The sequence below is a fragment of the Mustela nigripes genome, chromosome 2, assembly GCF_022355385.1.
Source record: "Mustela nigripes isolate SB6536 chromosome 2, MUSNIG.SB6536, whole genome shotgun sequence".
In the NCBI taxonomy this organism is placed as follows: Eukaryota; Metazoa; Chordata; class Mammalia; order Carnivora; family Mustelidae; genus Mustela; species Mustela nigripes.
In genome coordinates this window covers 30,467,390-30,482,140 of record NC_081558.1, presented here as the reverse complement: position 1 = coordinate 30,482,140, position 14,751 = coordinate 30,467,390, and the positions used below count along the sequence as shown (strand labels likewise).

General features: G+C 39.4%; 1 protein-coding gene across 1 annotated transcript in view; it reads left to right on the top strand.

Annotated features, from left to right (window-relative positions):
- CADPS (calcium dependent secretion activator) overlaps positions 1-14,751 on the top strand; it is a 472,322-nt gene that overhangs the window by 363,616 nt on the left and 93,955 nt on the right. The window contains 4 exon segments of the mRNA XM_059390086.1: positions 6,287-6,393; positions 11,591-11,611; positions 12,801-12,957; positions 13,745-13,886. Of these exon segments, the coding sequence (XP_059246069.1) occupies positions 6,287-6,393; positions 11,591-11,611; positions 12,801-12,957; positions 13,745-13,886 (427 nt within the window).

Below are 14,751 nucleotides of genomic sequence, written 5' to 3'. Positions count from 1 at the left end.
CTGAGGATTTCCTTCCACAAGTATTTGAGGACTGACTCTGGACCAGGAACCGCTTTAGCCCTAGAAATACAAAATTCATTGGGCATAGCGAGAGACTGACATTGAATATAATTGGCTATTTTTAAGGGTCATATATGCTCATGTAGAGGTATCAACAGAGGAGGTGGACCTTTGTTATAAAGGCACCCTCTTGCTATCGCATATGAAGGTATAGCTCTTGTTATGAAGGGATCTCGTAAGGGCTTCTGAGCAGGGGTATGACAGGCTCAGATATGTGCTTTACAAGGTCACTCTGGCTGTGCATAGGCAATGAACTTCAGAGGAAGAAAGGGACTAAAAGCTGCCTGGCAGTCTTTAGCAACAGTTGAGGTGGAGATGGCAAGATGAATTGCATGTCTATGCCATCGGCAAGAGTGTGGGCACATGACCTAATACAGTGAAAGACAAAATGAAGAGACATTTTGGAGATAGAATGGATAGACCATGCTGCCCATGTCCTTATAGGGAAGAGACAAAAATAGCTATATGAAGAGTGGAGAAATCGATCCATTGATTCATCCACATCTTTATTACCATATGCTTTGCTGTGATAGGGATGAAATCTTCTGAAAGGGAGTGATGAAGATGCAAGGCATCAAATGTACATAATAGTTAACCTCACTGAAGAAATTATGCTGCAATGTTACCTTACAGCAAATGTGCGGTCCATGGAGCCATGATTTTAGAGAGGCGGTGTACTCTGGAAAGGGGGACGTGGCAATCTACTTAGCTTTCTCTTCCTACTCTAGCTCTTGTCCCCACCCACCCACCCACTCTTAAATAGTAGCAAATTGCTACAGGCTAATTATTTCCAGTGATAGCATAATACTAATACTGGTATCTTCAGTAACACATCAGTAGGTTGGAACTTGGTAGTAAGTGGGTTTTCCATCAACCATATCCATCTCTCATGATATTTCAGGGACTGGCAATTCCCTTGTTGGAAGCAGAGATGGTCAGGTTATTTAAGGGCTAATTGGAGTGTCTCTCGCTCCTGGATGCTTCTCTTCCTTGGCTTAGCTGAGCATGTAGAGGAATTCTCTTTTTGTTTTTCTGCAGTCACATTTAACTCTCTCTCTGGAAGCCAAGCAGATTTAATTGTGTAAACATGAGCAATGGTAATTGGGTAAATGAAGTTGGAAACCAAGGTATGATGTTTTTGTTTTGCTCTGTGAAGAAAAAAAAAATAGGGAGCTTGTTTTTCTATGGTGGCAAACCTCACTGTCAGAATTCTGGACAGGCAGTTGGCAGGAGGGAATCCCTTTACGAATTTTTATCAAGACCCACTGAGCTGAAATATGTATTGGCTGCCTCGTGGGGGATGGGGGGTGGTTCTGGATCAGCCCGGGGACACATCATTGTTTTATAAACTACCAGGACAAGTGTTTCTCTACACAGGCTCAGCTCTCTGGGTGAGAATGAATAAGAAGTCACCATGAAAATGGCATGCTCAGGTAACATTGAAAGAGCCATGAGGATGAGTTACCAGAGATGTACCTAACTTTCAGTACAGCTGTAGGTGGAAAACCAGATTTTAACAAACAGATTAGAATATGGAGTACTTTTTCATAAAGAAAGCATCAGTAGTTGCCTTCCCTTAAATAGCTTTAATTCCACACTGATTTTTTGCAATTCTGCTTAGGCACAGTTTTTTTCCGAACAAAAGATCTAAATAAGAGGAGACCAGTAATTTTTTTTTTTTAAGTCTTGCATTCAAAACACTGAGGGGGTCCCATCCACAAGCAAAAGACCTCATCAACTTTTGCTTCCAATAGATGGTTTCACCAGAGTATTATATTTAGCCTTATTTCTCATATTTTTATTAATGTTGCTAGAATTCCATTTCCTATAAGCCTGCAGTAAGATTCATTTTCCCAGTTGAAATTCAAGCAAACCAAGAAGCAAACTTGGCAATGTAGTGTGTCCCCCCTCACCATACAGATTGCTTTATAAATGAGGAACTCTTAAAAAGGAGCAGGTCTAAGGTTAATGAGACACTCATTAAAGAGAGAGAACTCTAGAAGCTTATAGTGCTCTGTGTCTGTATTGAAGGAGAGACTATTGTTATAGGATGTTTGCTGTGCTGATATCGTAAACCACATGACAGATGGGTCAAGTGCTGATTACAGTATTCTAACATTTGGAATAGCAAGTAACATATTTGATAAGCTGGCAAGTTTTTATATATGATTCAACCCACAATATAAAAGCCATGAGAATTCCAAATTGAAAATAATTAAATGAGCTGGAAACAATCAGATACCACACATTTTTCCCCAAAATGACAGATTTTGACATGTTGAAATTCCACAAAGGGAGCAAGAATATTCCCTAGCTCACTTGAACTAATAATGGCCCTTCATCTGCTTTTGTAAAGCAATTAATTCCTGCCTTCTCACAGTGTTGGGAAGAATAGTAAATGTTTGTAGGCACCTTAGGTTTTTTACAGAGCTCTGTCCACGCATTGTTTTATTTGCTCTTATTATCAGCCCCACAAGGTACGTAAAGAAAGATACTAATATCTCACTTCATAGCTGAGGAGCCTGAAGCACAGAGGGGTTTAAGGAGAAGGTGGAACGTTACATAAGAAAGTTAAGTAGCATATTGAGAGTGAGAAGCCAGTTCCATCAAGTCTGCTCATTGGAAGGAGGAAGGAGCTATTCACATAGAGGCGTTCTTCATTGAACAAAAGTGTATCTTCTTTCTGTCAATGATCCTGCTACCATCATTCATGTATACCCATCTGGAGAGAGGTATCCCGTGTTCGTATTCAGCCTATGAGTGTACGGGTAGGGCGGTACGGGTGATGCTGGTAAGAGTCCTGTCCCTTGTCACAATGTCGTACCTCTGTAATATTGCAGTGACTCCAAGAAATCAGCAGCTCTCCATCTGTGTTTCATCATTGTTGCTTGTTTAGTTGTTCTTTTCAGACTTCATCATCTTCCTTGTCACCTTTGTGAAAGTCACATTGTCTCTTTCCTTTTTTACTGTCTCTCCTCACCTTCCTGAGCAGCTCCCCCGCCACCTCCTGGGCCTCCTCCACCCACCCAAAAGCAGACCAGCATGTTATATCAGAGGCTCAAAGGCATGCCTAGGCCAAAACCAAGTACTGTAAACTTCTACCATTACTTTATTCAGCAGCTTCCTAGCTTAGTTTGCTTTTCTGTTTATTTTTCTTCTTGAAATTTTGTTTCGGTTTGGAATATTAAGCTGAGGCTCAGGCTCTCAAGTTTGACACTGTAGGTTTTAAGACAGTCGAAAGAGAGCATTTATTTCCAAATGTCCACATTTTTTTGTCTAGCTATGTCTGACATATGCAACATTTTCAAATCTCAATGTCAGCACAAAATAACATTGTTGTTGCATAACATTTTGCATGATGATTTTTTTTATATGTTATGAGCTTCAATTCTGTTGTATGAAATGTTTACTAAGTATATGGTAGTTTTAGTTCCCCTTCTTCAGTGCTCCAGCTAGTACAAGATTGGGTGATAGGAACGTTGCAATCTATTTCAAGACAGCAGAAGTGACAAAAAAAAATCATGTCTAAGCACAAATTTCTCCTTGACCTCTGATAGGGGGGAGGGAGGATGTGCTAGAGGATTTTACACGATATTTTCTTTAAAGACAACATCTTAGAAAAGTTGTTTTTAGTGCCATTTTTGCCACTTAGCTAGTCAGTTAGATATGCAAATGAAGAAGAAAATAGTGTCGTGTCTCAATAAAGTGGCTTGATCTATAGATAATGGTATTGCAGCTAATTAAAAGTAAATGAAAGACTCTTACATGGGTTAATTGGAAGATCAAGCATCCTAGATTAAAGGATCCTTAACCTGCTTATTTTAATGGTTGCGTGTTAAAGTAAAATTGCAAAAGTTTTTATTAAACATACTGTTTGTATATATACATCAGTCATACACATATCTGTGTACATGTGCACACACTTAGAAGGGCTGCCTGCACATATACACTTATGTGTATCTATCAATATATATTGTAGTCAATCTAAGAGTACTGCATATTAAAACAAATCTTCAGGTGGTCCTAGTTTAAGCATCTTGGATTTCTCCAAACACAAAAATCATTCAGTCCTTAAATGAAAATACATAAAAATATTGGTGGGAATTATTTCGTGTCTATATCATATGTCATGTATACCTATAATTCCCCTAGATGTGGTGAGTGTTCCACCCAAAGGACAATGTTCTTTATTCTTAAAGCTAGAGATTTCAAAGATGTGCCCCAAGTGGGATTTCCGGCAGATTTGTATTAATGTGCAGGCTTGTCTGGTTAATAGAAAATGTATGTAAGTGTGTGACGTGTGTATGTGGGTGTATGTGTCGAATGGGTAATAAGCATAGGATGAGGAATTTGCAAATTGATGTGTAAATGTGAATACCAACTAATAAAAAATAGTAGCTTATGCATATTTACTATCAAAATGCAAATACCTCATTCTACACATATTACTCAAACATATATACACAGTATGTTTGTAGAAATGCCTGAAAGTCTACTGATAAAATTATGATAGCCCATTTATGAACTTATACATGGGCTAGGTGCCCCCAAAGCATAGAAGTCAATCTTGTCACTCATTCTCTCCCCATGTATTTATTACTCTGGACCAGACAATGAGCCAACCAACCCTAAACTCTGCACATTTCCTTCTTTTGAGTGTTGGATATTCTCCACCTGATCTGTATATTTATGTTCCCCACTGCTCCCCCACTTCATGCCCTAGCCATATCCAGCCACATTTCCACCTGTGCCCAGTAGAGACAATGGTGCAATCCATTGGCCTAAATCCAGAAAGCCACTTTCACACCAGTCATTGGACCTTGTTGGACTAAAACTTTAAGTACCTTGACAATCATACCCAACCCTATCTACCATTCTTAGTTTCTATTGGCTGAGACACTCTTTTTGCACAGTGCTTCACACAATTTGTTTTTCATAATTAAACCCAGATTACTGATCATTTGACATGTTCATCCCCTACCTAAGAAATGTATGAAGGAAAAATTCTACAACTCTCTTAAATTTCTTTTGTAAATTAGCAATCACCCAAGATTTTGTTTAAACCCCATCCACCCCAAGACAACAATGCAAACAACAACAAAACCTTCCTGTGAGGTATTGAATATTATCCCTTAGCTAGAAAAACCTGAAGCCTAAATATATCTGCTTTAGATGAAAAGATAAAAATAAGTTTTGGCAGTCTTTCTATGCACATATATACCTGCCTAGGTACTCACACTAATGGGTCGTTATTGCTCTTATACTCTTTGTGTTCTATAGGACTCTGAGGCTTCAGGGTTTGAAGGTTTCAGCATGAAATAAAAGACCCCCTGTGAGTGCAGACTGGTTAAATTCAAGCAATTTCATTGGCCGAAAACCTTTATATTTTAGATATTACTGTTTTCCCCCCAGGAGAAAAGTTCTTAATTTTTGGTAGCATAATGAACTTATCAAATACCCATGAGTTGAGCTCTACAAAAAACTCAACATCAGCCAGGGTCCAATTTGTTCTTGAGTCACATAAAAACACAAGGCTTTCAATACTATAAAAACTAAAAACAAAGAAACAGTTCCAAGCACATTGTTGCCACCCACCTGATAAAATTTCAGTTGTACGAACAGGTGGCACATACTACCACCAGTTCGTCCAGTAATCTACCCCCAACACCCTTTTAATGGTTCTGTGCTGCCTTCTACCTAATGGCCCAGGAATGTCCCTTAACTTTCGGTCTCCTCCCTGGGCAACTTAAAACAACCAGACCTTTGATTCTGTTTGTTCAAAGTGAACATTCCCATACCTGTTAAACGTGCAGACCTGTAATGAAAAACAATGCTGTAGTATTGAATGTTCAGACACAAATGCAGGAAACAAAGGTCACAGCAGTCTAGAGAGCGATCTGAGATAGTATGTTTATGCTGTCTTTAAAGAACGTGTGTACAAAATGTCACTAAATTTGAAATGGGCTGTCATAAACTTAAGATAGCTTACCATGCAAATTTGAAGCTGGAGCACTGCTTTTTCTTCATATGTATTCTAATGACGATGGTGATAATAACAAAATGGCTTTATGGTTTGCTCACTACTAATTACGTGGCACTTAACATTTGCATGAAACTTTAAAAAAGAAATCGGTGACTATTTGACATTTCTTATCCACTAGTTCTAATGGCCACAAGACTAGCCTGAAGTGTTCGCTGAATTTTAACATAAATTCTTGTACTACAGAAAATGTAGGCCGGTTAATCACTCCTGCCAAAAAGCTCGAAGACACAATCCGCCTTGCTGAACTAGTCATTGAGGTTCTCCAACAGAATGAGGAGCACCACGCAGAGGTGAGCAGGCATGGCGGGAAAATGTCTCTTTGGGTGTCCCTTAGATGGGAAGTGCAGAACTGATCCTATCAGTGACACGAACAAGATGGCTTAACACGCATTTTCTTTTAACTGGCCTTGCAAAGAGGAGGAAAGGGGAAGAAGGAAAGGAGAAGCTTTTGGAAGGTTGGGTAAAACAAGCAAAAAGTGGTTGCGTGTTGTCCATTTCAGCTTAAGGTTTCAGATGTTTCTAGCAACAAGCAAAAGAGGTGAGTATATTTTAAAGACAATTTATTCAAGCAGCATATGGTTATTGTCCAGAATACACAAAATACTTTTGGTCTTCTGTGGTTGTCATTGTTGCGACCCTGTTGTTTCTATTTATTTTATTTGGTGTGTGGATCACAGGCCATGTTTTTGAATTTATCTCTGTAACTTACTCTCTGCTTGCACTAGTGTCTTCATTTGTTAATCTCAGATGACCTAGGTTGCTAAATGCAGTGAAGGCAGCGAATTATTCTGTGTTGTTCAACCTGTCGAATTGCTAACATACATCTTAATAGATACAGCTTACTTTTTCTTTTTTTTTTTTTTCTTATGAACCACGGTCAAAATGATCATTTGATAATCATTGTAAACTAAAGGATTTCAAAGCTAACTAAATGCCAAACCTGTAAGGACTTAAACAACACAACCCTTAAAAAAAAAAATTCCAAGATTCCATTATTGTCAAACTGTTTTATCAGTTCTTGTCTCAAAACTGAGATTTAAAATCATTGCTCTTAAAATAACCTTTTTGAAGACTGCACTAATTGTCACTCTTCCTCTCCAGTTAATACTACAGCAAAAGGGGAAACAAGGCATTCCATAAAAGCAAGTTCTCAAGCACTTAAAATGATCATTCCCATGATAAATGAAAATTAACAGTATAGTTAAATAATATATAATACACCATAAATCCAATCGTCCCGACTAATGCCTGATTGCATATTTAAATTTCCTCCCTGTTTTTCTACTGTTCCACTCAATCACGGCTGATCGTGGCAGGGAAAAGAGGTATGTGACTAAACCGAATGAACCAGCCACCTGCTGTCATAGTCTGTGCATGCCCTTCCAGTACCATGTCTTCTACTGGGACTTTTCCTGGGTGCTCCTGCTTTCTAACACTGACCCAAGGAATGTAACAGCAACTTCCAGTGGACTGCTTGTGAAATGGTGGCCCTCCACGGCAGGGTAAATGTGGGGGTTCTCTTGTGCGTGCATGAAGCGATTGATATACCTAACAACAACTGCAGTTACATCCCAACACACGCCTCCCACCTGCCTGGATTCTGTCCTTAGCCTGTCTTAGTTTCCTATGTCCGTCTGTACTTCCCTTTCTCACAGCAGATGAGTACCGACTGTAGTAACCAGTAGCTGGCCAGAGTGATACTAATCTTCCTCTACAACTGTCTGTATGTGAATCATATATACAGTATTTATATATAGAGAGAGTGCCAAAGAATCATATTTTCCCACAAAACCCTCTTAAGAATTGGGTGAAAACCCCTTGAGGTGAGTGTAACTATCTCCAAAGCACCCAGCAGTGCACAGCCAGGAAGGAGAAGAGGACCCAAATCAACACCCTCCGAACATGGACACGCCTCCAAATATACAAAATTAAGTTGGGCTAGAATTTTTTTCAACTCCATCCTATAGGATGTCCTCTTCAGATTGGGGGCCCTTGAGGTTTAAGGGATGGTAAGTATGTTCCTTCTGGGTGTCCACCAGACCATCTCCAGAGGCCTTCCCCTGATCGGGATGTTGAGGCTTTTCGAAACCACGATGTCAAACCAAATCTACACATTTCTGCAGACACGGCTGAGAAGAGGATCGTTTTCCCTGGTTACAGCAGTGCTGCTCTGCTTTTAAGTAAAAGAAGAAAAATGACAGACATGCTTAATTTGTAATCCCGTTATTCTCTGAGGCTGCTACAGGCTAAGGAAAGATGGATGTTTTCCCAAATTATTCAAAAGAGGTACCAAAGGGAAGTTGATAAGCCAAAGAAGACATTTTTCTTTTCTTTTCCAAAAAGCCCATCTTTCAGTAAGTGCTAATCATCATCTTAAGCTGCCCTGATAACCATCATCATAAAAATATTTTAATCTTTCACATCCAAAATCCATTCAGGGTAAATAAATAGAGTAGAAATAAATTCAATTCTGTTTTCATTTACTAACTTGGGAGTTACAGCTGAAAGCTTCAGCATACATTGGAATTTGGAGACTCAGTTTGGTTTTAGATAAATGTACAAGATTATTTACTGAATTAGTAATTTCACCCAATCACAAAAATTTCATTCATCAGTCAAAAGCTACCTATCTACTGTACACTGAGGCTACTACTTCAGTGCTTTTTGGAAGGACAAGGAGTCATAAGGTGGTCTTGGCCTTCAAACAATACAGGGCAGAGTGGCCAAGAGCTCAGGTTCCATGCCAGAGAAGCCCGAGTTTGAATTCCGGCTTTACCTCCTCATTGCTCTGTGATCTCAATCTGGTGAGTTAACTGGTCTAATCCTGTAAATGGGAGATAACAATGGAATCTACCTCAGATGGTCATCGTTGGGATGGAAGGCCACATTAAGTAAAGTATCTGGAGTTATGCCTGGCATATAGTAAGTTCCCAACAAAGCTTGGCTGTTGTCTTACTTATTAGGGACAAATTGCTAAGAAAGCAAAATATATGAATATGGGATCATGAAAAGGGCAAAATCTATGTGAAAAGTACCAAATGAGTGGCACAGACAGCATATGGTGAAAGAATGGGCTCATTTCAAGGTAGAGTGGTCTTTGCAATCACCTGGGAAGCTCTTGAAAATGGCTGATGCCATGGTCTCACCCCAGCTCCCTTAATCAGAATCTCATGGGGAGGGGCCGCTATTAGTAATTTTTAAAAGCTGCCCAACTGATTTCTAGGTATAGCTGGGTCAACACCCCCTGTGCTACAACTACGTCTACAACAAAGAGGTAGAATTTGCTCTGGTACATTTAAAATGAGGTTTGCTGCCCAAAGAATGAAGTATGAAGGTTTTTTTCCACTGACCAGTGCTCACTGTATATTCAGAGTGCTCAATAAACTCTAGAAAATTGCTAAATCCTGAGCATGAATCTTGGCTATAGATCTGTGCTGTTTGGTGGTACCACACAAATGAAAGTGACAAGAAGATTGGCCTCACCCACCAAGAAAACAATAATCCTTAGAACCATTTTTAATTCCAATACAAGGTAATTAAATGCCCTAAGAAAAAACATGCTTATCAGCTAGAAATGCATCACACATACACCCAGGCACAATACAGTAGCAGCTGCCTTATTTACCTCGTAATTTCAGCTCAGTTCTGCTCTCAGAGCCTAAGTTATTCACACATGCACGCACACACACAGGAATTATGCCTTCGTGTACCATTGCTCCACCTTTCCAATCTCTCTCTCTATGTATACGTATGTATATGTATATATGTATTGTGGTATACAAAGGGGTACATATATACATGTAGTTTGTGTACAGAATATACAGTGTGTTCTGTGTGGTGGACTGTATTCCTAAAGCATACATCTTTTCCTTTAAATAATGAAATGCACCAGGTAAGTAATTAGAAGCCAAAGTAAACCTCCCTGTTGTCTTTAGAAAAGATTTCCAAAGACTTTAGATGCTCACAAACTTTGAGTTAACTCAGGTAACAAAAACAGCATTCACCTGTGTGAGCAAGCATAAAATAAATGTAGTTGTTGGGTCTGGATGGTTTTTTGGTTTTGTTTTGTTTTCATTTGAAAGCTTGCCTTGTCCACCCAGTCACACAGATTCTGCTCCTTTGATTAAAATTATGATAGTGGCTTTTTGGTTTGGTTTGGTTTGGTTTGGTTTGGGTTTACCATTCCCAGAATGTTTTTCTCCTTCTCAGAGAGTCAGGTTTGATGATGAAGTTCTGGAGGAATGACCTTGGGTGTACAGAAATAGATTTGGTCTTCATTTCTCCTACAACTACTATATTTAAATTATCTTCATCCTAGAATCCTAAGTTTCTGTGCCAGACTTCCAACTGATAATTCACATTGCAGTAGTCATTTTTCTTTGTAGGGCTGCCTATCTACATGACTATTAATGCAACAACTATAGATAACTTCTCAATTTTATTAAATTCCAGTGAAGGACCAAGTTCTCAATAGATAGTAGAAGTGGGTGTTTCTTAATGTCTCTGGTTTGCAACTTTTAAATCAACTTGGTAAGAACCGTATATGAGGTTGGGCTAAGACATTTTTAATTTCAGACATTTAGAATTGGTTTTTTTGTTCTGTGTTTTGTTTTTTCCTGTCATCCTAGAGCAGATTCATGTCTGGGAAGGCAAATCAGTCTCCCCAGTAACTGTTACTTGGACTCACCCTGAAGATATAAAGCTAATCAAAGAACTAATGAATGAGTTCCAGCCAACATTTGGTGTGCCTTTGTGAACTTTGCAAATATCCTGCATTAGAACTGATGAGATTCATCACTCCATACAGGGTTGGGGGTGGGACTCCAGCAAGTTCGAATATTTAGAAGGTCTCTGCCTAAAAGACAGATGGCTGGGAGAGCGCTGGGAGTGGGCTGGAGGATTTCTTCCTCTGCCGGATTTAGTCAGGTAGTCAGTGGAGCCAGGCCCAAACCCCAGGGCTCTTATGCTGAGGTAGTAAAACTGCAATAAAACCTCATCGATTCAGACACAAATGCCTTTGACAATTCAACGGCAGATGCAGCTGTTGCGACTTTTCTTAAGTAGAATGTTTGACGAGATCTCAACTTTCTCTGGAAATTCTAAAGGATCTCTCATAAGTTTCATCCCAGGACCTCTGAAGTGAAAACTTCTCTTTGACTTCACTTTATAGGTCAATTTGTCTACAATTATTAGAAGTTTTTAAAAGCTTCTACATTTATGATACATTGGTATGGTAACCAGCAAATACCTTTTACTTTGGTGCCCGATTACAGACTGCATTTGAAAGCAGTAAAATGATACCTCCTTTTAGAAAACCCCATAATTTAGGCTTTCTTGCTGACAGATGAGCACCTCTCTTCTCTCATTCTCTGAATCAGTGAGGTTTTAGTGTAAATTAAAATGGAAACAGCAGGTGTCTATTTCCAGCCAAGCTGACCTTGCAGAATGGTCCATGACTTGATTTTTTCCATTTAATTTGCAAACCAGCCACATGTTGATAAAGGAGAAGTAAGTAAAATGAAATTTCATGAAAGAAGAGAGGTGGACCCCTACTCTGCCTCCTAGTGGCTGTTAGAATATCCCCAAACAACTAATAAATATCACAAGAGCTTGGCCATTGAACAAACTCTTTCATTTATGGAATTATCTCCATAATCATCTTTCATGTTTCCAAACGCCTTCCCATCTTTTTTTTTTGGTGAATGCTCCAGAAAGTGTTTCCAATGTAAATACTTTACGGCTTTGGGTGGGGAGGTGGGGGACAAGAAGGGGCTGGCAATTTGTTTTTGTTTCTCTGCTCTCTTTGAAATCAGTAAAAAAAAAAAAAAAAAAAAAAAAAGGGCCTGTTGACACCGCCACTCATTCTGCATGCTCCCTGCCAGAAATGATTAGTCACCATGCATGCATGCCTTCGAATGGCATTCACATCTGGCCCAGTTCGATGTGAATGTTGCCCCTGAGACCCTGCACAATGATTTCCAAGGACCCACGTGCATGAAAATGAGTTACTTCACTGATATTTTTTGGTTTTCAATATACATATGTGTCCAACCCTCAGAAAAGTAAGTCCTAATCTTAGTGTTTCCTAGCTTACACCTGATCTTTCCTACAGACAGTATGCAAAACCAGAGGCTCCCCACTAAAGAGATTTTGAATCAAATGTTTGGTGACCTGGTATAAAATAGGAGTAACATGACCAATGCATAGAGAAATAAGAGTTGCTGAGCTTGTATGAGACCACAGATAATGAAGCCCAGATATGTAGATATAAGTAAACCCTAACTGCAAATTTTCAAGTTAGACCAGCAGAAAACCCATAAACACAGTGAAGAAACTCCCTAATTCAAATACCTTATAGCAAGAGCTAGCCAACAACAGTGACAAAGAGCATGAGTCCAAACTTACTGGATTATTGTAAATTGAACAGAAGTTCCATGTCTGTCCTTTCCACAGCTGCATCCTCGACCAGCAGGTCCGAATAAAGACTTTGTGAGGCAGGCCTGGAATGATGAAAAGCATGGCCTTGGGACGCTGAGAGGCCCCATTGTATCAAAAATGCTGTTCTTTTTACAATAAAATTACCAAACCCTGCTGATGCACAAATAATCTTGACCAGTGAGGGCTTGACTTCATGTCTTAGGTTGGAGAGAGAAGCTCATCATCTCTCTGTCTGTTGTTTCTCTGCCAAATCTCAAAGGCCTTCGCGTGGTGGTCAGACTTGATGGTGGAGCATGCAGAGACGTTCCTGTCACTGTTTGCAGTGGACATGGATGCAGCGTTGGAGGTGCAGCCCCCAGACACGTGGGATAGTTTTCCACTGTTTCAACTGCTGAATGATTTTCTCCGTACCGACTGTATGTATTATCTTTGGTTGACTTTCCTAAGTCAAGCAGATAAACAGATGGCTAAAATGTCTTTGGCCCAGTCAGACCACAGACTGGTGAAACCTCTTCATAGTTGTCCTATTGCTTTACAAAAACCAAACTTAACAGCTGATGGCCCTTCTCTTTCTTCCAACAAATGTCCTGTTGCACCAAAGCCCTCTCTTAACTAGGCAGGAGAACCCAAGAGCAGTGTGATAAGTGGTACTCCTGCTGGTGTGTTTTATTTGCTTTTGAACAAGCTAATTAACTTAACCTCTTCACATTTTGAAATTTTTATTGAAAGATGTTTTCTAGATGAAAAACAATTTCTAGCTAAATATCGCCCCAAGCGCTTCAGTATCTTACAACAACACATAGCCATAAAATAGACCTTTCTTCCAAGAAGAGGGATGAAGGAGGGCAAGGGTACAGAATGTTCTTTCTTTCTGCTAATGTAACGGGAGGAAGCGGAGCAGATACAAGGAAAACCTAAAAAACAGTTGTCAATTATTGTTTTTACTGGTTTTTTTAAAGGAACATGGTTGTTTTTCCTTTTTAGAAGAATGAACAAATGGGTAGAATATTTTTTAATTCCATTTTTCTTCCACATGGATCTAATCACAAATCTTGGTGCTTTTCTTGTACTTTTACTCCCCTCCTTTTCTCGCATCCCCAAGAAGCAATATATTTACTATAGAAGACAATCCTTTCTGTATGTACATTGTATGCTAGTAAAGCAAGTGTGGGTTCTTACCAAGCTTTTGCTTATCTGTTCTAGATAATTTGTGCAATGGAAAATTTCACAAACACCTGCAAGACCTGTTTGCCCCACTTGTGGTTAGATATGTGGATTTGATGGAGTCCTCAATTGCACAATCCATTCACAGGGGCTTTGAGCGGGAGTCATGGGAACCAGTCAAGTAAGGAAACCTTTTTTGATACCATCGGAGTTTGGGTGCAAATGGCTGCAGAGTCATACAGAAATGGATTAATGGTGTCTTACAGTTTTTATTGTTAGCAAGAGCAGAGAGGAAACACTATATATGTTTCCAACTGTGATGCTCATACCGTCCTTGACCAAAGCGGGGAGGTGGGAGGAGGTTGAGAAATGTTTTATGAAGTGAAATATTTGTTTTATTGCACAAGATAAATAGGAAATAAGGGATATAAACTTGGTTGTGATGTTTGTACTGTGTATCTTCCTCCAGTGGTGATATCTTTAGGAATTAATCTTTCCCACAGCGTGTTCCATAGGAGTCTAGGTAAGGGGCCCGTAAACTTTTTCTATAAAAGGCCGGATAGTGAATGTTTAGCTTTTTCAACTACACAATCTCTGTCACAGCTACTCAGCTCTATCATTGTAGTGAAAAACCAAAAACAGACAAAAAGCAAACGGGCAAGTATGACTCTGTTCCAAAACAGGAGGCTATCTTTTGAGCTATAACTTGCTGTTTTCTAGTCTAGGCCTTTGAGACATACCTCGAGAAAAGAAGTCTATGGCCAGATATGCTTAGAAAACTCTATATACTCCGCTCATCCACCCCACATATCTCCTGGAGAACCATGAAGCACAACAGCGTATTTGAAAACTTTGAGAACATAGTCATATAGGTGCTTATTTAACTCTGCTTCACCTGGAGCTTCCTAAATGTATTTAACTACTTTTTTTTTCCCCAGGGGAGTATCTGTCTTGTACGACCAATGACAGGAAATCCTGTAGGGTATGAAATCAGCAGTTTCCATAATTGCTTAGCAAATGTTTGATCTTTTTGAAATGTCTGGTAG